Genomic DNA, 25,344 nt, shown 5'->3' with positions numbered 1-25,344 from the left:
TTGAACACTTGCAATTATCTGTCATCGCGAAAGAGCTAATTCAGTGTTATACAAGTTATACTGAAGGAAAAAAGTGCATTCACACAGAAAGACACAGTTAAAATCTACTTGTCAACCTAATCAAGCTAAATTCTAAAGTGGCGTAGGAAGAGCTTTTAATCATGACTTGCAGGCAGTGCTGTGTTTGCCTGTACAACAGGCAGCAAGAACTATTCAAATACCCAAAAGGCACAGAGCAAAAGACTGCAGCCTACTGTGATTAAAAAATGAGTAAGAACCTTTTTCCTTCTTTGGTATGTTGCTCATATACTTCATGGAAATAACTCCATTTTATTTTCCTATTTTGTATTTTTTATTTTAAAACACACGCAATCCTTAGATACACCACAATATGAAGTAAGTCTCATGAACAGCACACCTACTAACTTAGAGAAAATCATTAAAAATCTACGACTGTTAGAAGGATATGAAGAGAACAGCACACAGGCATTGCTTCACAGCTCATTGCTCATGGACAGGTTGCCCATCTTTTGTGCAAAGGGAAAGAAAGGCACTATCAGCAGCCAAGTGAAGTCAAATTCAGTATTAACATGGACAAATACTTCCTGACAATAAGGTCCACAACGTTGTTCTACAGACTACTCAACAAAACTATACTATGTTTATTTAAGTCAAAGAAGGCTATTGATTATAGAAAGAAATAATACTGGTTCTAACAGTTATGATAAACTAACTGGGCTTTTCAGATTTTTAATTTCACATCTATAAATTTATTGTACAATTAAGAGGACACTGCATGAGACAAGCAGCTTTTAAAAACCACAATTAAGTATTTACCTGCTCTTACTAGGTATCAATTACCTTATTTTCTAGGTATCAAGTTTGCTTAAGCAAAGAATGCAAATTTCAAGGTAACAAATGTAACACTGGAAGAATTTTTGCTGCACCCATAATCTGATTGCCATGTCCCTGACTTCACCCATTTCCCACCTCCAGCTGTATGACACATATGTCTCCTTAAAAGTTTGACTGATCTGTTAAAACAAGTGACAGGGATCACATGATTTCCCCAATGTCTTTTGGTCTCTTAACGCTTTGAAAGAGGTTCTTATCACTTGTATAATCTGGGCAGGTTGATGCTGAAAAGCACAACTCTGTCACCTTTCTCATGCCTCTGTCTTAGGTGGCAAAAATGCACCTACACATAAAAACCCCAAAACTAAGATCAACAGACACAAGTCAGGAAGACACCCTTAATATCTCTTCTACATCTGCCCTTTTGCTGAGTAAGTTCTCCTTGAATTGTAAATTAATTATCAACCTCCCCCTCTAAAAAAAAAAAAAAAAAAAAAAGCCTACTTATTGGAAACCCAGTGAACATTTAACACCTTACTTGTTCTAAACAGGGCGGTTCCTTTCACCCTTTCTGCTTTGGTTGCATTTTCATAACATCTTTTCCTGTTTTCAGGGGCTATCTTTCATTTGTCTGCTTTCTTTCATTGTGACAGACAGGACAGTACCCTGGGTGAGACCTCAACTGATCTGCACTGAGCACTGGGCTGACGTAATTTATGCATCGTGTTCTCACTCTCACTTATACACACAAAATGAGATGGACAGGGAGGGCTGCAACAATTAAAAAAATAAAAGCTAAGAGTATGATTATGCTATTGCATCCCATTGCACTACTACCCACCTGTTCCCTCTTTATCTTGACCATTAGATCTTTCCTTTGTAAATTCACCACTTTATACCTCTGTCTACTGAATTCAATGAATTCAAACCAGTCCAACACTCTGTAATGATTCCAGTGCTACAAATCTTTGTCCCCACTGTACTGAAGCAGAACTTCAAGGATGAACAACCTTGGACTAGGAAATGCACCTGAAATGAAAGGCCTAAAGATCAGAACAAGTTGGGCTGTGTTAAAAAATACAGAATATTGGTGCACAGCAAAACAGTATCTTAGAGCATTTTGTGAAGACTTGGAGGGAACAGGAGCAAGACTTGGTCAGCATCATCTTCAAGAAGATTATAGTATGCCCTGTGCACTGAAATCGATTAATAGTGTACTCACACACAGATCTTTCCCAGGATCATTTGTTTTAACACACATGTCCCTCGGTACACCTCTGACATGAAGACAAAGACATTTCTTACACAGCTCTATGCTTGCATGCTGCTCCTGCAGGGCATCACTGAAAGCTTTCAGTGGATTTCTACTTCAGTGGTCACAACCTGTACTTTGCAAATCTATACAGACATGATTACTGACTTTAATGGGACTACCTGCAATACACAAGCGTGTGCGATGGGAAAAAGCCTCTGGTGGCATGTGGTGGAGAGTGTTACAGAGCTTTTGCTTTGAAAGATAAGCAGCAATATACACCTTATACTCACATATACCTCCACTACACTCAGCTACACACTCTCATTCCCGCTGTGTAAACTACAAAATTCAAGGTTTTAGTTGATCTTTAACTACAGGTACAACTTCATACAACTATTAGACACACACACACAGTAGAGACAGACATATGTGTGTACCTGCTCTTCTTAAAGATTAATTTAATAATGTCCTACACCAAACAGATTCCCTTGAGGGGAAGATAACCACGTGCCTTCAAAAACAAGTTTCAGAAGAACACTCCCTTTCAAATAAGTATCATAAATACCTGTACCTACACTACAGCGCAGTCACAGGAAATTCTTTATTTCTGGCAAGACGGATGAGAAGTGAAACAAAACAAAAAATTAGTTAAAGAAGCAGCATGCCATCTGTGGTAGCTAAACAGCCTTCAAAACACAGCAGTGCTTTCCTTTCCAACGAAAGACTAATGCGTGATGCCTAAATGTTACATTTCCTCTTCAAAAATCGCACGGCGGGCGGGAGGTCACGGCGCGGTTTTCGCTTCCCGAGTGCGCTCCTGGAAGCGGGACCGCGGAACCCGCCCAGGTCGGCTCCCTGCAGACACCTCCGGCCCGAACCTCCGGGAGAAGGGAGCCCGAATCCCGGGGGCCTCCTCCCGAATCCCTCCTTACGCTGTATACCAGTGGCACCGCGTTCTCTGCACAGCCTGGCAGCTGCTGAACGAAAAGAAGCGTTTCCAAAGCGGATTTGGTTCAGGTTTGACACTCAAAACTGCCTTATAAGGTATAAAAGCCCGAAAGCAGGAAGAGGCTTTGACAAAACTAAGGAAGTTCCTCTGCGCCTGCTCGATGGGAGGGGGAGGGGATTTTTTTTCCCTTCCACAGAGAGAGAGAGAAGTATCACAGAATAAATGACATTATCCGCACGTTAAAGTAAAATAAATAAATAAATACACAAAAAGCCCCCCCAAGACGGCGCCAGGCAGAGCAGCCGCTCCCCTGAGCCAGCGCATCCCGGGGCACCGCCGGAGCCTTGTCCCTGGTGGCCACCCCCGACCCCAGCAGCCGCACAGGGACCCCAAACCTCGGCCGATGACCGAAGGGGGAAGCTCCGAGAGCCTCCGAGCGGCCTGGGAGAGCCGAGGGAAGGGACACCGCTCCTGCTGGGGAGGAGAGCGAAGGGCGGGGAAGGGAAGGAGATGGATGCTCCCCTCGGCCCGGCCCGGCCCAGCCCAGCCCACCCTGACCCGCCCCGGCTCAGCACCCCCCCCCCGCCACCGGCCCCAGGCGCGGTCGGTTCCCCGGCCCGGCAGCGCGACCCCCGCCGCCATCTGCAGCAGCAGCGGCGGAACCCGCCCGGCCCCGCCCCGGGCGGCCCCGAGCTGTCAGCGGCCGCGGCTCACCCCGTGCCGCAATCCACCACGCAGGCCGGGAGCCGCCCTGCCATGCTGGTCGGTAGCGGCGGTGCTGGGGACGGCGGGCGGCCCTGGCGCTCCGGCGGGGCTCGGCGGGCAGCGCTCGGCGGCACCGAGGGACTTCCGCAGGGCGGGCGCTGCCTCCGCCCCCGCCCGCTGCTCGCCCGGCCAGCCCAAGATGGCTGACCCGGCCCGCCCGCCGTGACGCGCGGTGGCGCGGCCGCGCCCCGCCGGGGCGGAGCGGGCGGCAGGGAGGGCCCTCGGGCCGGGCGGGAGCGGGGATTAAGTGCTGAATCACGAAATGTTACGGAGCCAGCTGGGTCTGGGGAAGATCGCTGGGGGGGGTCACCGGGTCAGACCCGTGGCCGAACACCGCCGTGGCGCTGAGTGCCACGCACGGTCTTTGCTGATACTGCACCGCGTCCCTGGGCAGCCCGTTCCGATTACAGAATTGTCAGGGTTGGAAGGGACCTCTGCAGATCACACAGTCCAACCCCCCACCTCGCTAAGGAAAGGTCACCTGGGGCTGGTGGCACAGGAACACATCCGGGTGGGTTTGGAATGTCTCCAGAGAGGGAGACTCCACGACCCCCCAGGCAGCTGTTCCAGGGCTCTGCCACCCTCAAAGTAAAGGAGTTTTTCCTCATGTTGAGGTTAAACTTCCTGTGTTTTAGTTTATGGCCATTGCTCCTTGTCCTGTTGCTGGGCGCCACTGAAAAGAGTCTGGAACCATTGGCACCCACCTTTGAGATACTTATACACATTTATGAGATCCCCTCTCAATCTTCTCTAGACAGACCCAGCTTCTGCAGGCTCTCATAAGAGAGGTGCTGTAGACCCATCATCGTCTTTGTGGCCCTCCATCTGACCATCTCCAGTATCTCCTTGTCTTTCTCTTACCGAGGAGCCCGGAACTGGTCATAGTGTTCCAATGTTAAATCACCATTTCTGAGAAGAATTTCTGCAAAATGTCCAATCTAAACCTCCTCTGGCCCATTTTAACACTGTGTCCTCTTATCCTGTCACTAGTTGCTTGGGAGAAGAGCCCAACCCCCATCTGGCCACACGCTCCTTTCAGGTAGCTGTAGAGAGTGATAAGGTCACCCCTGAGCCTCTTCTCCAGACTAAACAACCCCAGCTCCCACAGCCGCTCCTCACAGGACTTGTGCTCCAAACTCTTCAACAGCTTCATTGCCCTTCTCTGAAAACCTGAGGGGATACAGTGTGAGGGGCTGTGTGTTGTGAGGAGGGGGCTGAATATGACCAGGGAATGGATTCCTGCAGGTCCTGCTGCTGCAGGACTGAAAACCCTCTGCAGAATCAGTGTCACCGAGCGGCCAGTGTAGGGGGCTGGGCTCCTCATGGAGACTGGCTGAACAGGAGCTGGGCTGGGAAATGAAACACCTGCTGGGGAAGGGACCAAATACCCAGCCCAGCCTCTCTCGAGCCCTTTCATCCATAAGCCTCTACAGAAGTGCCAAATACCCACTCCCCATCCTTTCAAATCCTGCAGTCTGAGGCAGGGTGGTCTGGAGCACTGCCAGTCCCACTAAGCAAGCAGTTTTCCCCAGATTCCCACCAGCCTGCTCTGCTGTCCACCAATATGCGTTAGTGCTGCTGTCTCTGTGCCATGCTCCCACATAACTGGAGCAAACCGGCATGGCCCTGCAACCATCAGCCATCCCAGCAAATGCACTGATGGGATCAGTGCTGTCCAACACTTCTTGGGTTTAACCATAGGCCCCCAGACACCTTTTGAAGGATTTTCAGTCCCAAAGTGGGGAAGGGACAATCCACTGTTGAGTTTGGTGTTCAGATAGACAAAAAACAGTCTGTACTCTTCTCTTTCTCTCTCTTTCCACCTTCCACAATCCTTTAGGCTTTGAAGGACAGAGTGCTCTGCCTACCACATCTGAAGCAGTCCTTGCCCCATAGTGTACTGTAGCTATATGTTATTTTTTGTTTGTTTTCAAAGTATTTTAATGTTTCAGTGGTTCTGATATTGGTGTTTTGGGGTATTTTCAATCCTTTTTTTGCTGCTCCTGCCTTGGCAATGTGAGAATGTGAGCTTCACGGCGTAGTCTGATGTCATGCTGGGGACAAATCTGATAGCCCATCAAAAGGAGTAATTGCCATTGACAGGGTTCAGTGGGCACTAGTGGACCTTAATGGCTCTAATCAGCCTCACCAGGATCCTCCACCACACAGTTCCTATGTTAGAGAAGAGTAAACCCATTTAAGCTCAGCCCTGGGCCCTCATTTTTTTCTGAGCTATGCTGTTCTAAGCTTGCTTGCTGGCTCATCCCTGTGGGCCTCCCTGGTTAACTGGCCCCAGTCCTTGTCTGCAGACTGACATCCTGGCTCCACCTCAGACCTGTGTAGCTGGCGGTGGCCCCGTGCCCTTAGGGAGCCACTAGCCCTCCAAGTATCCTCACAGTGGTCTCGTTCCCTTCTTCAAGCATTGGTTCTCCTCACTTAGTTTAAGTTATCTCTAATAAATAGGTTCTTCTCCTGAGTCGAAGGATAGACAAGTCAGTGCCAGTGCAAAGGAAAGACTCGATACATGCCCTTCAGGATGAAATAGGAGGGAGCAAAACCATCCCTTATTGTAGGAGCAGCCAGGCAGTTTGATTGGGAAGTTCAAGTCACCATCTGGCTTCTGTGGGCTGCCAGATCTTCCTGAGGAACATAGGCAAGGAAAGGAGACATTGAGAATATTAACATTTTTATTTTAATGTCAGAGCAAATTATGAGTAGAACATTGTGAGGCATTTTACAGATAATGAAAGGGACTTCTGCCGGATATTGTGTAGCTTGTGAGCTATGCTGTGCTGGAATATTAAAGATGAATATCTCTAAAAGCTTTTCAGACAAAGTGCAAATAGCCCTTTTTTTATGTACACGTCTCTGTGTATAGGTGGATATTTATCTAAAATAAATACAGTTAGTATATAAAGTAGAGCGTGGACTTTTCACTTCCCTCTTGGTTTTATTACCTGGTAGTCAGGGTTATACATGCAGCAGGTTCAACTGCTGTGTCTGGCAGATGGTGTCGAGGAATGAGAGCCCAGCTTAGGGCTCCAGCTGCAAGAGTTCAAGTATCCCCCTGGAGGAGCACGAGGCAAGGGCCAAAAACCTGAGGCAGGCAGAAAGGATGGAGTTGGCAGGTCCTGTCCTGGCTACACAGTTCATGTATGGCCAGCACAGAGAGGATCAGCACCACCAAGGTAGTTTGCCCAGCTGCAGTGAGATTTAAACTGAGCAATCATTAGTGTCCCATAGCTGACTGGTCTTTATTACCTAATATTTCCAAATAATGCTCCTGATTAGCTAAGCCTTAACAGCAAAGCCAAAAGACAGATAGTAGAACTATTGGCTATGATCAGTATGCTGATGACTTTTTGCTAACAGAAGCATCATTTCACTATAAAACATTAAATCACAACCAAAAACACTTACTGTAATGCACTCTGCAGAAAATATCCCACGGCTCTATCTATTTTTTCCTCCTTGTGAGTACAGGTTTTTCTGTGAAACAGTAGGACACTGAACAGAAAAAAAAATACTGCAGTTCATATGGAAAGTGAAACAATTCTGTTAAGCAACTCCATTGCAATCTTTTGCTATCAGTTTCTCTTCTTCCTTAGTCTGCACAAAGAAAAACAGCAGTGCTGGTCCTTTTAGTTTTACTGAATTGCAGTGGAATTTACATTTGAGGACTAAAAAGCATAGGATTTCTCTCAATATCAAGGTGCCAAGTCAATCACAGTTCTGCAAGGGAAGGAGTTGAAAGGCTGAACTCCTGGCCATGAGAGCTCACGTTTCGTTTTATTAGTCCTGCCAGATGCAGTTCTTCAGGTGGGTGTGGACTCAGGCACCAGTCCAATAAAATAAAGGGGCAAGATTTCTCTTTAAGCAATATTATCTCACATTGTTGAACCATAAACACAAGTTTGACATATTACTCATCAAAATTCAAATAGATCAATCTAAATTTCAATACTGCTTCCTGTATAGACCCTTTCTAGTTTTGTGCATTGGCATCTAGATTGTCTTGGTGGATATTTTTAGCATAGAAGTCTTGTGCTTAAACTACAAAATTGAGCTTATAAAGCTAAAGTTCAGCTAGATCCAGCAGGATTGCAGTGCTGACTGGTATATTTCAAAACTTACATGCATGGGAATGTTTTCCAGCCATTACTTATTTCTTCACTACAGGAGCACTAGTAGCCTACAGTCTGTTTTCATGGCGTAATTATCTGAATCCTTTCGTCTTTATTTGGCCAAAAGTCAGTTCCAAACTTATGCAAAGCTTTTCACCATTTCAGGGTGAACCAGAAATCAAATTTTTAATGTATAGAGTCAGTGTCTGAGTACGTTCTCATTTTTACCAATGGAATGGGAGTGAATAAAACCCTGAATTGCCTTTATCTGGAACCATTCCTGGAAGTGTTCAAAAGGCAGGTGGGTGTGGCACTTGGTGGACATGGTTTAGTGGTAGCACGGTGGTGCTGGACTAACAGTTGAACTGGGTGATCTTAGAGGTCTTTTCCAACCTTAATGATTCTGTGAAATCCCATACAGGACTCATCATTCAGCAATAGCATCAGGTCCAGCTTTTATAAGCAGGGTTGGTTTGCAGGGGACCCTTTCCTACATATCCATGATAACAGAAGTGATTACCATCGCAGAGCATCCTCCTTCTGTTGCCCTCTGCCTCCAGGCAGTTTACAACTTCAACACAAAACAAGGGAGTGCAGACAGACGAATACAAATGAATAAGGAATGAGAGGATAAAAGTCAGAAGGAAAGTATTTCTATTAGTGAACAGGTAAACGCAGAGGCAAGTCTAACAATTTGTTTCAGATGGAGGGAATTTGCAGACAATTTTCCTCAATTTTTACACAAAATCTTGGAGCTCCAAAGTTTCCCACCGTGCAGGTATGATTTACTAGCTCTGGCAATACTAAGTATTAAAATTTAACAAGTCCTTCAGCCTGATGAAGTGACTACCTAGACAAAAGCATTTCAAATCCCTTGCTAAGCTATGTGGAAAGCTTTTCAGCATCCTGCTCATTCTGGATCATTTTCATGCAGTTAATGGCCTGCCCTTGAGCATGCAGAAAGAACAACTCTGTGAATCCATATATAGATCCAGGCCTGAGAAGCACAATAAAGTAGAAAGAATGAGAGAAAAAAAAAATAAATAAAAGTAAAAGTTGCAGGGGTAAAAGGATTTTGGAAGTGCTCAGGAGGGCTTAGAATCTGATCTTGCCCAGGACAGCATATTGCCATTTATTTTGGTATAAACTGAATTTAGTGTACATCACACTAAACAGCCCTTGAGCCTAGGTAAAGCTGGCAATAAAAGCCAGAGAAACAGCCAAGGAAAATCTGGTCTAGTTTATCCATTAGACAATATTCCTTTATTGTAAATATTTATGATAAAGTGCATTGCTTAATCACTTATCTGTCGTGTTCTGAGCATTTTAATATAAACAAGTTTTCCAATTGTTGGTGGGATACTACAGGACTAAACAAAAAAACACGTTTTATCTACCCATGTATAAGATGTGTGTAGATTTCCTCCAGGAAGGGCCACAAGCAACATTACAAGTGTTAGTGGTTGATTTTGGCATAGCTATAGCAACAGCCATATGGGAGGCATGTAATTTCATGGAGCTGCACATGGTGAAGTCATGGCAAATTACCAGGAACTCATTTGATGTGGCTGCTCTCCAAGAGTTCTGACTTAGATCAACTAAAACCATTAACTTTCAAAATATAATTAGTCCAACCATAATTTTTTTCTACATAATGGATGGGAAATAAAACCAACTATAATTCTTTGTACACTTAAAGGTACAAAGAGGAGAGAGAGAAACTTATAAACTGGGGCTTGTTTATGTCCTTGGACTATTATACAAAAACACCATTATTACCTGTTATAATTGATGGGAATAACAGCAAAACGTGTGTTAAAAGATAAACCTAGAAAAAGAATTTGACTGAAAATATGATGGGTTAAATAGTAATTTGATATTCTGGGCTGAGACAAAATCTGCAAAAGTCCTGAAGTTGAGGGAAACACTGGATTCCTATTTACAGCTTGCTTTTCCATTCAAAATTGGTTATCTTTATCCTGCTGTTCTGTGCTTTCTCATAACAAATACATCTTGTTCCTTTAAAAAGCTTCTGTAAGGGAATTAACAGAACGATGGCAGCAGGATTCTCACAACAGCAAAGCAGGATACAAACCTCTGCCCTAGAGTTGTGTCTACACTGTACAGGCTCCGGAGAGTCACACCTGGGATCCAAGTAATAGTAGTACACAGCTTGGCCATGGTTGGAAAATGCTTTTGCATGTACTAGAAACATTATTATATGTTCTCAGTTGTACCTATTTACTTACTTGGCTGGAACAAATGTCTGTTGCTGCCATTTTCATATGACTTACACACTTCAGAGAACTGAGAACATAAATCAGTAACAGTGTAAGTACCTGACCTGCCTTAGTGGTTATACTTTAGGCATCAACGTGCCTGTTCACCATGTGCAATGGCATCATGGTTTATTTTAGCTGTCCAACCATTTGAAACTGCAAGCAATTGAATGTGTGACAGGTAAACAAATGAGTTTCTGTTCTGAGACCCTTGTTCAAACTTCAACATGTTTACCAACTTTTGAGAGGGTTTGGCTGTTAATATTGGGCCTCTCATGCTAAATGGCTTTTCATAAGAGGATTGTTTGGAAACACTCATATTATGCGTGTTTGGGTTTCTCCTTGGTTGTGACTTTTGAAAAAAATATATTCTCTTCAGCTGATGCAAACTTTGACTACGCGGATTAGCTTTTGGAAGACAATAGATGTTATAAAGTTATTATATCACAACTGTGGTCACTGTGCCAAGTTACTTTTACTGTACATACTTAAGATAATGCAGGGAGGAAAGAAGAACTAAGAGGAGAATTTGGAACTCACATAGACAGCTCTCCTTCTCTGGGTGCACCAGGATGCTGCTTGAAAATGGTACCAGCCTTTCCAGTCAGCTGATATTACGGCATCAACAATTTCATTGCAGAAGCATAAATAAGCACTCCCTAATTGTCTCTAGACAAAATGAGACATAATTAAAAATATCCCCTCTGATGGGTTAAATAATTTGGCCGCCTCCTTTCTGTCAGGATGGGGAATGTTCTCTCTCACAGAATAAGGAATGTTCTCTCCAGCAGAGCTGTGGGAAGGCAATGAACAGCTCGTACAGTATCTTTTTCAATTATCACAGCTATCTGGAGTCCAAGTTCCTTACTAAGATGCATGATTTATTTAGAAACAATGAACAATACTAGTCAAGTTAGTCAACAGTGGAACACTTTAAAATACTGTGTTCTTTGGTAAATAAATAACTCTATTTCTAGTGACAATGCTGCATGCATAAAAAATGGAAACAATTTCAAAGCACTATTTCTGAGTGCTGGGTAGCTTCACGCTGGGCTTATTCAACCTGTTTGGTGATATATAGAGAAAGAAACCATTAACTCATTTCTGTAAAGCTGGGGTTTCTTGCTGTCCTGCTGAAAGACTGTAGGAAATTTTCCTGAAGTAATACTTCTAATGGATCACCAAGAAGTGTAACAGCTGATTTGCTGCTCTACAGTGCTATGTCAGCCAGTTTAAAGATTATATGGATGTCTCTGAAGAAGACCACATTTAATGATGTGGTCGTCACGTTTGCAGTATTAAAAATATATCAAAACTCACATAAACATTGTATCCAAGTGTTTAGCTCACTACTACTTTGAAAGCCAGTACTAAAAGCAAACACAGTGGTAAATTATGCTAATGAATATGTAAATTGGGCAAGTTGGCAGATTACCTGAATTATGTTAATGTAAGAATAGGGACTTTAAAATATCTATTTGGAGCACTAAACACTTTTTCAAGTTGTTGTGCTGTCCTAACAAGCCAATCAACTTGACCTTTTAGGACAATATATTTTGAAAGCCTTCTATGTAAAAATAATACACTGTCAAAGTCCCAGATCAGTAGCTCTGCCCATGCAATATCTCATCTAATAAAATTTCATTTTTGGTGCATTTTAAGAGCACCTGCATTGAAATGGCTAGAGGAACATATTAAAATTATAAGATGTGAAAAATGCCACTTTCCCTCCTGTATTTCCCTGCAGAATGATTTCCAGTTTAATCTATTTGAGTGCCCTCCATACAGAACCTGTATATATGAAGTTAGTCTCCCTTGCTAATGCTGTAAGAATCAATGTGGGGCATTCATTCCTTTGCTCCTCCTTAGGAGAATACCTGCCTTATCTGGAACATTATGCATGCCCAGCAAGGGCTCAGTTAACAATTACCATATTGGGCAATACCTCGATTCCCTTTGAATAGCACCTTATGTTGCAAGGAGCCCCAATGAATCATTGTGATTATTCACACAGGAATGTGCAAAAGCACAAATGCAAAAAACTGTTCCGTGTTCTGAACACACAGGGTCAAATTACATGCAATTCCAGCTGATTAACCTTGTGCTGGGAAAACTGCCCGACTCGACCTTTAGAACAGTTGCTTTAGTGGGGATGCTCGATGTGAGAAAAAATCACGTTTGACTCTGTTAAGGCCTGTTTGTTTTTTGGATCACATCTCCAGGCAGCACAGGTATTCATGCTCACACATGCATTTCTGACAGCTCTGGTCTTCAAATGACTTCCTAATTGTCAACCCACATGAAGGTTACATGTGCAGTCCCCTCCTGTGTATGATTTTTCTCAATGGCATGGTAATTCTGTAATTCAGAACACTTCTGAAATGTTTACTTTCCATTTACTTTTTGGCTTGCTTGAATAGGCTTCCAAATGGTTTTTGAAATTTTTTTTTTTTTTTTTTTAATAAATTATGATCACAACTGATCTACTGAAAATAATTGAGTGATAGCAATTCAGTAATTTTCAGTCTGGGAAATCCCATTGCCAATTAAGCTACCTGTTTTCTTTCTTATTATAAATCAGCAGAGTAAAGAGACTGAAATAAGTGATGACAAGTTCCCCAAACGAGTTGTTTTACTAGTATGTAATTTTATTACTAGCTCATATTTGCAAGTAATGTTCAATAGGAAGCAGAAAAAGCTCTCAATTCCCATTAATTTTCTACTGCTATTAAAAGTAACAGTTGATAAAAAGTACGTTACAAAAATATTTGTGGTTTTTACTTCTATTACATCTGCAGTGTAACATTTTTCCTGTAAGTACTGGTAGTTTTCATAGTAATCACCATAAATTTTATTCAAAATAAAACATTTTTAAGCACTGAGGTTTCTTAGAGCCTTGTCATCAGGTCAAACAGTTAAGAAAACAGCCACGTAACAGGCTCAGCAAGGGTCAAAAATACAAAATGTTTGTAAATACACAAAAAAAGGACTGAAAACAAAATGAAAAGTGTATCTACAATAGTCCAACTATATTTCATATGTTCATATGAATATTTTCATTTCAGCATCTCAAGCATTTGATTGGGAGGAGGGGAAGGCAGCAATAGAATCGTTCCCTTGGTCACAAGTGGCTTCATGCAGAGCAGGACTTAGAATGTGAGGACACCTCACGGGCAGTTGAGGACGAATATGCGACATGTTAAAACTGACATAATGCAAAGAAGGTGAAATGGAACACAGATTATGAGTTATGTGACAAGATTATTAACCACTGGCCTAAACCCAACAAAACAAAACACTTTCTTTTACACCACAAGACTCTACCTAAATAAATCCTTAAGATCTCATGTTTTATGGTATAACTGGGTTCACAAAAGGGATTAGCCAAATCCCCAGGTCCATCAAGACCTATTAAATACAGTGGCTGAATTACAGACTTTCAGATAAGGATGCTGTTAACCATTTATTTCTACAAACTAGAAGGGTGTGCCGTGGAAATAGCTACTTCACTGTTTCCAACACCATTTTTCCCAGGCATCCATCATGAGTCATGTGGAGATATGGTGATTCTGAGCTAAATGGACTTTTGATCTAAACCAACAGAACAGGGGAAAACTCTGCTATCATACATCCTACACCAAATCTAGTCCTCAACACTCAGACTACATCCTTTCCCTAAGGAGGACAGAAGTTGATCAAAACTGACTTTGTCAGCTTAAATTTTAATACAGTTTCTTCTGCTGCTTTGCCTTGTTCATCAACATGAATATCTTGTTCATCAAAGATCTGTTCCAAATCCTTTTGAAGGAAGCATTTCTCTAAAATAAGTAGATGCAATTCATTTGTAAAGACCTATTATGAGACCTACAGAGTATTAAATTTCCTGCTGGGGATCTGATCTATTCCATCCAAATCAGCTGTTATGTTCTTCTAAGTAGCACATATACAAGCAGAAACTAAATTCAAATCCTCTTGGTAAGTGCAATTTAGCAGGTCTGTAAAGAATAGCAGATGTTTTATCTCATGAAAATATTACAGTGCTCCTGGGAAGTAGATATAATTTTCCTTTGCCTATAAGAAGTGCTATTTATGTAACTAAAATATTCACAGCAAGAAAAATAAATATGCAGTATGTGTATATTTGCAAGATACATATAGCTTTATTACATATGTTTACTGAAATTTAATTCCTAAAAAAGGAACAGGATAAAAAAAAAAAAAGAGGAAATCATTCTTATAATAGTTCTTTCAGAGAAGACACAAGATCATCATGTGAACTTTTACAATAGGAAGCAAATTACTTAATCAAGAGCTAAAAATACAAAAGTCCTGTAATATTTCTAAGTGCAATGGGTACAAATTTCTGGGCTTCTGACAATGTTGTCCTGTTTTTCTTCAAATGCCTCAGGAACCACAGCATAAGTGCCTCATCCTGTGATGAAGAGAATCTTGGCACTCCACCTTAAGGACTGCAGTTCTCTCCTGGTTGCCTGCCCCAGCCAAAATGTTTAAAATCAAAACACAGACAAGATGGATTTAACTGTGTAGCCTCCTAAAGAAGAAAACTCACATACAGGAGAGGACACATGGAGTTACACCCAGAAAGCTGGTTTTAATTCAGTTGGGATTTCATGTGCTTTCCACTGTTCAAAGGAGACTAAAGGAAGAAAAGGCAGAAAATCTGCATATCAGTTATTTTGCTATCCCTAGCACCAGCTACTGCCACTCACTGTGGGACAACACTTTCCAGGGGCAGAAAACCAAGCTGAGCTTTATTGTGCTTGTTCTCAAAGATGAATTCCCCTTTTCCAGAGCTTTTCTATCAACACAGAAGAGCCTGAGAATCAGAACTGTCCCTGTTGCCTTATTTATCTCCCTGTTGACAAGAACAAACACAGAATTTTGCTTTTTTTACTAATACAAAATGTTCACCCCATTTTATTATAAATTATGCACAATATTCTTCAATATATTATTTAGTAAAGGCACTATTAGCCATAAAGAAGTCTTATGTGTAGTTTTTCTGTCAGAGTACTGTAGTCATAACTCTTTGGTTGTCTTCTCAGGTTTTGCTGCTTAATAACTGGCTGACTTTGGATAAGCCATGTAAGTTTACCGAGTCTCGCTATAAATACTTGAAGCAAAGATCTGCAAGACCCAAGAAAATTAGATGCTGTGAGATACACATACATTTTTGCAATTACATTTTGTGTAATTATCAGCTCCTCCAAATCCCAGAGAATGCACCATTTCAAGAGCAGTGCTATTTTCCTGCAGCTTTGTCCAAGAAATTAATTTTACCTAAAATCTCCTTCCGAAGCTGTAAAGTCAAAATTTCATATAAAAGCACCATACTGCACATTTTGGCAATATTGGCCTAAAGTTAGAAGCTAGTGAGGAGGACAGAAGCACAATAAATGAATGCACCATCTTTTATAATGTGTACACTCAAGAGTACATCAAAAAAGGACAGTTTGAGCCAAAAGTGTAATTCACTACATTTCCTTGTGCCATTTATGCTATAAATGCTTCAGGGTAAGAATTGTATCTTACTACTTTTAACAACCAGTTTTATGAGGCATCAAGCTTGTTAGATATCTCTTAGGGCTACTATATGTAAATTAAAATACAGCTATATTAAGAAATTAAGTCTCATGTAGAAAGCCCAAACCAGTTTGAGAAGAAAAGTACTTAAATGTTTTTTTCTTTTCTTCTTAAGAAGTAACTTCTGTTCATATAAAGGAAATAGTTCAAACTCAAGAGTAACACTTACCCAGATGGATGATGGTAAGACATAACATTTTTATATGAGAGATAATGGATTTTTTTCAATCACTAACTTGTAGGAAGGGTGAAATATCATGTTTGATTTCAACACTTTGTAAGTGTGAGTAGCACTTAGTAACTTCACAGCTGTACTATATGTATCACCTAATTACAATTTAACATCACTTACCTTTCTACTCATGTATACATTGCTTACTATTATTTCCTAGCAGTTTTTACCATAAAGTTCTCCAAATATGTAGTAGTTACATTTTAAAAAAAGCTTTATTTCTGTTAGCAGGTGAATACTGAATAATCTGAAAGACATGACATACACTATTGGTTATCTTTAGCTTGGTATTATGAGCTCAGTTCCTAAATACAAATCAACACTGACTACAAGGAGGTAACGTGGATTACAATACAAATACAAACAAGACCAGAAGCTGATTTTGCAATTTCATCTAAGCCTATGATAGTTCTTTTTATTCACTGTTTTTGGTGCATTTTGTCTAATATTTCCTTTTACAGCTTGTTAGTCACTAACTTACAAATACCAAATTTAAGGGAAGTCTTTTTTAATATAGCTTATACATCTACACAATTTCACTTCTTTATACTATTAAAAGCATGTCAGTGAAGCAGACATTTTGAGAATTTAATTAGTTGACACTACTTCCCAGTCCTGTGAGATTTTGTATCACAGAGTGTAAAGATTCTCCCAGGCAATCAGCAATAGGACAAGAGGGCACGGGCTTAAGCTCTGTCAGGGGAGGTTTAGGTTGGATATTAGAAAGAAGTTCTTTACAGAGAGAGTGATCAGGCACTGGAATGGCCTGCCCAGAAAGGTGATGGATTCACCGTCCCTGGAGGTTTTTAAGACGAGGCTGGATGTGGCACTGAGTGCCATGATCTGGTAATCACAGTGGGGTTGGATCAAGGGTTGGATTTGATGATCTCGGAGGTCTCTTCCAACCCAGTTAATTCTATGATTCTATGATTATGGTAACTATGAAATAAAGGTTCCACCATCTCATTGCATTTTAGGACATTTCTCAAGGGTCTTGCACATGTTGGTTTTTCTTTCTTCCCTTTTTTTTTTTTTTTTTGACAGACTAGTTTCAAGCTCCATCCCACTTCTCCATCTCTAGTTCTTCAGTCTGTGTTCTCTTCCTCTGCTTTCTCTATTCCTTCATATTTTAGTTTCTTTTCCTTTTTTCTTGACCTGCTCATCTCAGTGCTTTGGAAAAGCCCGTATAAACCCTACATAACTGCCCGTCTATCCAGAGGGAGTTCTCCTCCATCAGAGCTGTTCTACCCATTCCCATGGGTCCATCTCGATGGAACAGCCAGTTCTGCCCCCAGGAGCCGAGGCAGAGCTGCCAGGAAGCCGCAGGGGATGTCCCACAGCTGGTAAGACCAGCATAAACCCGGTTTTACCATCCGCTGTGGCTCTTCCCGCTGTCCCCCAGCTCCCGCCGGGCCGGAGAGGACTCCGGGAGAGCAGCCGGAGCCCAGCGTGGCATTCCCGGCGGCAGAGCGGGGTTCCCAAGCGGGACATGGAGCGAAGCTGTTCCCGCCCGTCCCCGGCCGCGCCCGGGGACAGCGCGGAGCGGGCACTGGGACCTCCGCCTTTGGCACAGCGCCAGAGGACAAACAGGATGGGAACGGGGATAGGGATGGCGTGGGTCACGGGGATGAGGGTGGAGACGGGCATGGGGATGAAGATGGGGATAAGGATGGGGTTGGGGATGGGACGGGACAGGGATAGGGCTGGGCTTGGGGATGGGACAGGGATAGGGCTGGGACAGGGATAGGGCTGGGACAGGGATAGGGCTGGGCTTGGGGATTGGACAGGGATGCGCTCCTCCCGCGGCCAGGGCAGGGGCGGCGAGCTGCCGGCCGAGCGGTTCGATAGGGCCGTCCCGCGGGCGGGGCGGGGCGGCCGCTCGCGGTCTCGGCGATGGATTGGGGGTGCCCGGCGCGGGCGGGCGGTGCCGCCGGACGGAGCGCGGGGGGCGCCGGGCCCGGCGCGGCCTCAGGTACGGCCGGGAGGGACCGGCCGGGGGAACAGGGAAACCGCGGGGGTTGTGGGCCCGGGCCGGGACTGTGTGTGTGTGAGTGACTCGGTGCCGCCGTCCCTCGACCCCGTCCACCCGTGACAGCGGCGCGGGGAAGGCGCTCTGCCCTGCCCGCCCCGGGCATTCCCTGCCCGGGATGGAGGGGGCACGCACGGAGGGGCCCCGCTCTGCCCAGAGCCAGCGGGTGGCAGGAATGGTGATGGTGCGGTAGGAACAGGGAAGTGATTCCGCCCCGAGTTCGGCGCTGGAGAGGCCGCAGGTCGAGTGCCGAGCCCAGCCGTGTCACCTCTCGCTGCAGGGAAGGCACTGAGGGGCTGGAGAGGGTCCAGAGACAGGCAGGGAGCTGGTGAAAGGCCTGGAGTACCAGTCCTGTGAGGAGCAGCTGAGGGAGCTGAGCGCAGGATCAGCGTGGATAAGAGGAGGCTCAGAGGCGACCTTATCGCTGCCTCCAATTCCCTGACAGAGGTTTTAGCCGGCTGGGGGTCGGGCTCTGCTCCCAGGCAACCACTGACAGGACGAGAGGATGGAGTTGTAAGTTAGGCCGTGGGAGGTTTAAGTTAAACATTTGGAAGAAATTCTTCACAGAAAGGATGATTAAACACTGGAATGGGCTTTCCAGGGAGTTGGTGGAGGTCACCGTCCCTGGAGGTGTTCAAGCAAAGACTGGACATGGCGCTCAGTGCCGTGTTCTGGTTGACACGGTGGTGTTTGGTCATAGGTTTGGCTTGATGATCTCAGAGGTGTTTTCCAACCTGATGGATTCAGTGATACTGAGCTGGCACCACTGTCCTGCCCCTCCTGGGGTGTGTGTGGGGGTCTGTGCACCCCCTGCTTTTGGCTGCAGCTCCCTTTGCTCCAGTGGTCTCCAGTATTTTAGCTGCAATACTCATCCTTCCTCTTCCAAGACCCCAAGGGCTTGATCCGCATTTCTTGCTCCTCAGGCATCCACTTTTTTTCTAAGTGCATTAAGGAGATTTACTCATTTCCTTCCCTCTCTTCCTGCTACTTTCCCCAGAGATACCAGTCGACAGGAAGGAAGGAGGAGACCCTCCTTAACTCTGAGTGTGGTGATTCTGCCGATTTCTCCCATGCCTGGAGGGCTCAGCTTTGAGCTGCCAGACTGTCCCGTTGAAAGCTTCCGTGCTGGTCCTTATCAGGGATACGTGGCTGTATATCCTGTGACAAAGCACGATAAGTTTAGTCCTTGCAGTAGACAAGATTAGATCTGCAGCATGTGAAATGTATGTCATTTGTAATCCTTAGCTGATGTTAAATGTGTCACTACCAGTGGCTGGGTGATTGCCCCGTACGTGGTAATGCTTTGGCAAGTTGACATGGGGTTTTTTTTCTTCTATCATTCCTGGACAAGCATGAGAAGGAGGTCAGTGTCAGTTCCACTTGTCAGCTTTCACTCTGCAGACCCCGAACTTGGGCATTTCTAACTCGGTGTGGTCAGAGTTGTTCATGTCCAGCAGGGTCACAGCCTTGCTGGGGTGACCTGAGAACGAACTGAGAACTGTGTGCTTGGATGCTCTGGTAGCTGGTAAAGACTCTGAAGTATGCAGTAGGTTAATATTATGTGTTACTAGTTCTAAGAAACGTGGTTTCATGAATTTTGGATGAGTGCTGGATAGGAAGCTTAAATTTCAAGTGTTCTTTTTATTCCTTAGATACCAGGATCCAGCTGTGCCGTGACAGTTTGATAGTATGACTGTTACATTGTGCACTGCCAGATTCCTAAATCTTTTTATGTTAAGCTAAATTCTCTTGTTTTGGTAATAAAATTAACATGCTTTCTGTTCAGTGTTGTATAACTTTTTATTTAGCTAGGAACAGTGATCTCTGCTTGCAGTACTCAGTACTGGCATGGAAAACTTGGCTTCTTGTTTTTTGGATCTTTTGCTTAACTGTATTTTAAGGATCCTGCTTTCTCTGAGTAAAAATGACGGGGCTATAGTGAATGTAGTATAAGGCTCATCTTTCCACCTCTCCTGGAGATTCTTGCCTTTGCTCTCATCTCGTGACACCCTTTGTAGTGGAGGTCAGGGCTGTGTTAGGTTAACACTGATTTAATGTACATTTCCTATAGGTGTAAAATGAGTTTACTTTCAGGGTTTTTTTTCTGGTTAGAGTGAAAGCAGTGTCTCTGTTTATCTTATCTCAAAAGTAATCAAATGCGAAACAAGAATCACCTGATGACAGCACATGTCAAAAGGGGGAGGAGGTTGTATCCCAGAACTTGTGTTATTGGAGCAGCTGGTATAACTGGAAAAACTGAACCCATTTCTTCTGTGTGCAAGCCTTATCTGGGTATGTTGTCTTTCAAATTGTGTATGAAATAATCTTGAGTAAATACAAGGAAGAATTTCAAGTTGACTTGCTTGCACCATGGCACTTTGTGACTGAGCTGCTGTTCCGGGTCTCTTTTCATTCTTGTTCTGTACTCTTTGGTTTATTTTTTCTTTTTCCTTTTGGGGCAGGAGGGGCTGTGTTTTCCTCATGGAACAGCCAGATGCAATACTTCTGTTTTGCAATTATTTGGCAGTTCTCTGGCTTATGATGTTCTCTTTCTTAACTGTCAGTGCAGTAGAAGTGATTTCATAGTTTGTGAGTTTCATGTGATTTTTTCTTTTTCTCGGTGGAACTTTTAATGTGGAGAAGCGATAATATGCACGAAGAAACATTTAATGCTATTAAAATAACACTGCACATGAAGTGCCAATGGTGCAGTTATACATTCTACCCTCAGAGGTTGCTTGTTGCATGTTTGGAACAGCAGGGTTGGACAGGCTGCTGAGCCTGGTGGCTTTAGTGCAATCACCTGTGTGAACATACATTGTAGACTACATAGTGAGACCATATTTTAATATTTTTGTGTATATCAAAAATTAAAGTGGTGGCTCTGCTTACATGATCTAAGATACTGCAACATTTTAAAGCCAAAATACAGTGTCATGACAAGAAATGTTAAGTATATTTTTAATTTTTTTTTCAGAAGATCTTCATGTAACTGGCTTAAAAATGGTTCCACAAGATGACAGCACCAAGTCTAAGACTGTGGAAATGGTAAATAAATGAATAAAAAAAAAGGCTTTAGAAGACCGCCGTGCTATTTGCTGAAAATTAAAATGATATTAAGAAATGCTTTTAAAATGAATATTCCTTTAAAGACGTATAAAGATTTATATTCCACTATGTCTTCTGGTGGCTTAAATTTATCGTAACCTTTGCACTTTTGTAAGGGTAAAGCCATGTTCTTAGGGAGAAGTGCCTTGAGCAGTTCTTGGTTTAGGTGTCAGATGTTATGTCAATATGCTAAACTTATCCTGAAATGGGCTAATTATTGATAATAAGCGTTGAACAAGGTTCTATGTGATCAGCTCCGGTGAGAACAGCCCACAGTGGATCGTACATGTCTAGCATAATAACTGAATTTAGGTGCAAGTTCTGCACATTTTCACTTGAATATAACTAAAATATGGATTAAGTAGGGGCCAGAAGTGAGCAACTGAATAGTATCTTTCTCTTAGTGATCACTGTGTTAGTGTGCATGGAGGGAAGAATTTTTAAGTATCTTTTTTCCTTTCTTTTTGTTGTTTTTGTATGTGGTTCTTTTGGGTGCCTCAATTGGGGATGCTTGAACTGTTTGAGCTTTGTATCAATAAAAGCCTTCTGGTTTAAGTGTTGCTTATCTGAGATACTGATCTTAATCTCTAGTTGGGTTGGTAGTGTAAAAAGAAAAAACATGACTAGCAGCTAGTCTTTTATGTGAGGGCACTGAACAAAACAGGTGTTGAGGATCTACAGTGAGCTTAGACGTTGTGGAATAGGAGATAAATAATCACATGCTTGTGTCCTAAAAATGCAAAATACATCTTCCAGTTTGTTTGTTTATTGGTTTTTGTTGGCTTTTTTTTTAAAATCAGCTATAGGGATTTGGTAAACTGTGTGGAAAAGGTTTGAACTTGGTGGATGTTGAGCAGTGTGTAAATGTTGAGTTCAGTAGGGGCTGAATCGTAGGTTTGTGTGGTCCATCCTCACAGATTACCTCTTAATCTAATATGCAATAGGTGAGAGGCACGAATTTAGCTTTTGCCCCCTGTGAAGAGTTCATAAACTTTGAGCCAATCTTGGCAGGTAATCAAAGGCAAGATTTAGGTTAAGCATTTAGTTTTGCCCCTGCTGCTACTTGTGTCCAGGGCACTAATTTGTCACTCATTAATGTAGCGTCTGACTCCTGTCAATTCAGGTTATCCCTAGAACAGAGCTTAGCAAGATTCCACATGAATAATATTAATAATAAAATAAAAATCCAGCACTTCTGGGCAATAAAACTTATTTTATTATTCTTGGTTGTCAGTTACAATTTGGTTGTGCTCCATCTTGGAGTATATTTGGCAACATCTGGGTTACCAAATAGTTCCATATCAGATGGGCTTCCAGTTAGTCTAGTATAACATTTTTCTGAAGTCCCTTATGTGTAATGTTTCTTTCCCTATGTAAGGCTTTTTATTGAATGTGTTTGTAGGACCCAAGTTTAAAATTTTTAAAAGAAAAGTTTTAGGTAGGGCAGTGTATTGTTTTGTTTTAATGCAGTAATAATGCTGTGTCCTGTTAAGGAAAGATTTTGGGTTTCCACAAGACATAATATGGAGTTGCCTTATCTTTCTGGAATATTTTAAGGGCAAAAAGCCCATAAACTCTTCCACTACCTTCCTAACTATAACGTTTAGATTCTTTACTCAGGAATGTGGGCTTAACAATAGGGCCTTTCTCTGCATAGCTTAAAAAAAATCAGAATTTAACGTCATCAGGTTCTTGTTTCTCATGTGAACCTCTTAATTAATAAGGAAGGGATCATGTTCTTTGAAATATCAAAAGTAGTAAAGTTAAAAAAGCTGCTTTCTTGCAATTCAGTACTATTCTAGCATTTTTGATGAAGATTGATTCCTAAGGTTGTCGACCTGCCTGTCCTCAACACTTAGGACTTGAGCTACAGCAGAACTTAGGGAACTCAACGTTTTAGAAAATGTTTTGCAAAGATAAGTTCAATATAGACATGTACACAATATTTTTAACTTTGCTTTTTTTTTTTTTCCCCCCCATTTTAGGAGACTATCTTCACTTTGACATGATGTGTGAAGCTTGTTAGTCAGCATTTTTTCTTTCTTTTTTACTGTTCTTGTGAAAGGTATGTATGAGAAAAGTAACTCTTGTTCCTTTGGGTTCATTTCTGTCAGGCCATGTTGCCCTCAATGTACAGAACCCAAAGGTGTGGAGATGCATTTCATTGCAATTTCATCAGTACTGGTACTCTGTAGGACAAAGTGTCTGTCTAAAACTTCTCAAAATAGTAGTTTCTATCTGTCTTTGCATTTTGTGTGATGTTTTACAGGGTTGTAATCCTGTCCTAAAACTTAGTGTATCAGTTTCCTTAGGGTTCTGTTTTTCTGTTGAACATTATTGGCACTTCAAGTATTGTTGTATCTTGAAGGTGCATCGTGTTGCATAGTGAGGACTTTGTACTCACCCTTTCTTGATAAGCTTTTTGCCTTGTTATGGAAGAATCAAGCAAAGGGCTGTATTAGGCACACAGAAATGTTAAACAGGCACTTTGTAGTCAGATGAGAAGGTAATAGCTGCTCTTACTGTAACATAACAAAAAATTTTGACTTCAAGACATAATTATGGGGTCTTTATTTAGAATTTTAGAATCTACTTATCGTGAGTTCAAAAGAAACGGTGCAGTGTGTAGTTAGACTGTGAATAACTTCATATGTAAGTTCTTCTCTGAGAAGTTGTGGATATTCTATCATCCTTTACTTCCTTCCTGCTGAGGGATCTTGGAGCAAAAGATTTGTACAAGCCTGATGTAGACAAGCTGAGTAGAATACTGAGCAACTACAGACTGTGCACAGTATCTGTGCATGATCTCTGTTCACCTTGTGTATTTGCTGTACCCTTTGAAGCAGTTTGTGATGGGAACAGAAGAGCTGTAGGTGAGAGCATCTGACGTAGGGACATCCAGTTTATCAGGCTGCTGCTGCTCCTTCCTGTCTCCAGCTGCATCTCCCCCTCCCTCCTGCAGCACGTAACTGGTGGGAGGCAGGAGTGGGTTCCCTTTCTAGTACACCTTAACACTGTTCATGAATTGTGCTGTAGCCTGACATGGAATGAGATTTCTTCCTTGAGTTCGTTTGAACTCTTTCATGCCCACCTTCCATTTTTAACTTCATCTTATGCAACCACACGAGCAATATTTAGGCTGTATGTAATATAACTTAATGTAATGGTTCATGGGCTATTAGTCATAATAAAATGAAGGCAAAGTTTATAGAGTGTGATGTGTAGCATCTATTAGACCAATTCATAAAACCTGAAAAAACCTTTATAAGCCTTTAAGCATGAAAACCTTTCTGTTAGTTTGCTCCAGTTTACGATAATACACCGACTTATTCTCTCTTTGAGAACAGATGTTCCTCCTTTACTCCTTATCAAGTAAAAACTGTAATTGCTTGCTGAGCCTTTCATAACTTGGCCCCTCCCTACTTACAGACTTCTGCTTTCTTTTGTCAATCCCACCATTCTATCAGAAAAGCAGTGTAATTATCCAGAACTGATGCCCACACATGGAATATATCAGCATAGATCTAATGGTATAATTACACTTCAGGAACTCTGCCTGTTCATTTTTCTTTGAAAAGAAGCCCTTTGAGAAATGGAGGAAAAAGTGTCAAGATTTGAACATGGCAGAAATTGTATTGTAAAGTAGAGGCATGAGTCAAACCAGGAAATAAAGCCATTATCTCCAATACACTTGTGCATATCTGGGCATTTGAATCATTAATCTTAGGAACAGGCTACTCTGGAAAAAAGAAATGGAGCTTCCTTACTGAAGACATTATGACACTGTCTTTTTCATAAATAATTTCTAAATAATGAAAAGACAGTAAGTATTTGTAAGTTGACACATGTTGAAAAAACAAAGTTTAATTTAAATTCATCAAACTGTGTTAGCAAAGTAGATCACCTCTATTTGCTGGGAAAATCAGGAGCTGCTCTGTAAAGGTGACTTTTTAAAGTTTACAATAAATTTGTCTTTTTTTTTTTTTTTTTTTAAACTCTTCATGCTTTGAGGGATCATAATTTACCCAAATGCCATGCTATGACTTTGGAAATATTTGTTAAATGCTTAAGTTTAAACGTGTTTCTGACTACTTTTAGCAGAATTATATTTGGCCCAAGACATCAACCTAATTTCTACTGTCAG

General features: G+C 42.3%; 2 protein-coding genes across 6 annotated transcripts in view; one reads left to right on the top strand and one right to left on the bottom strand.

Annotated features, from left to right (window-relative positions):
- ACTR3 (actin related protein 3) overlaps positions 1 to 3,899 on the bottom strand; it is a 30,133-nt gene extending 26,234 nt beyond the window's left edge. Inside the window, exon 1 of the mRNA XM_027901794.1 lies at positions 3,774 to 3,899. Coding sequence (XP_027757595.1) covers positions 3,774 to 3,817 — 44 coding nt within the window. The 5' untranslated portion in view covers positions 3,818 to 3,899. The remainder of the gene's footprint in view (positions 1 to 3,773) is intronic.
- A 14,082-nt stretch (positions 3,900 to 17,981) lies between these two features.
- SLC35F5 (solute carrier family 35 member F5) overlaps positions 17,982 to 25,344 on the top strand; it is a 24,509-nt gene continuing 17,146 nt past the window's right edge. For 2 of the 5 annotated variants that reach the window (XM_027901792.1, XM_027901787.1), the window contains exons 1-3: positions 17,982 to 18,035; positions 21,070 to 21,140; positions 23,186 to 23,265. The gene's annotated coding sequence lies outside the window, so the exon portion shown is untranslated. Of the gene's footprint in view, positions 18,036 to 20,028; positions 20,385 to 21,069; positions 21,141 to 23,185; positions 23,266 to 25,344 lie in introns of those variants that run through there. The other 3 variants (XM_027901790.1, XM_027901791.1, XM_027901789.1) reach the window with 3 other exon arrangements.

This window comes from Empidonax traillii, unplaced genomic scaffold (genome assembly GCF_003031625.1).
Source record: "Empidonax traillii isolate 1590-97213 ecotype Southwest subspecies unplaced genomic scaffold, ASM303162v1 scaffold815:size503231, whole genome shotgun sequence".
In the NCBI taxonomy this organism is placed as follows: Eukaryota; Metazoa; Chordata; class Aves; order Passeriformes; family Tyrannidae; genus Empidonax; species Empidonax traillii.
This window is presented reverse-complemented; position numbering and strand designations above follow the sequence as displayed.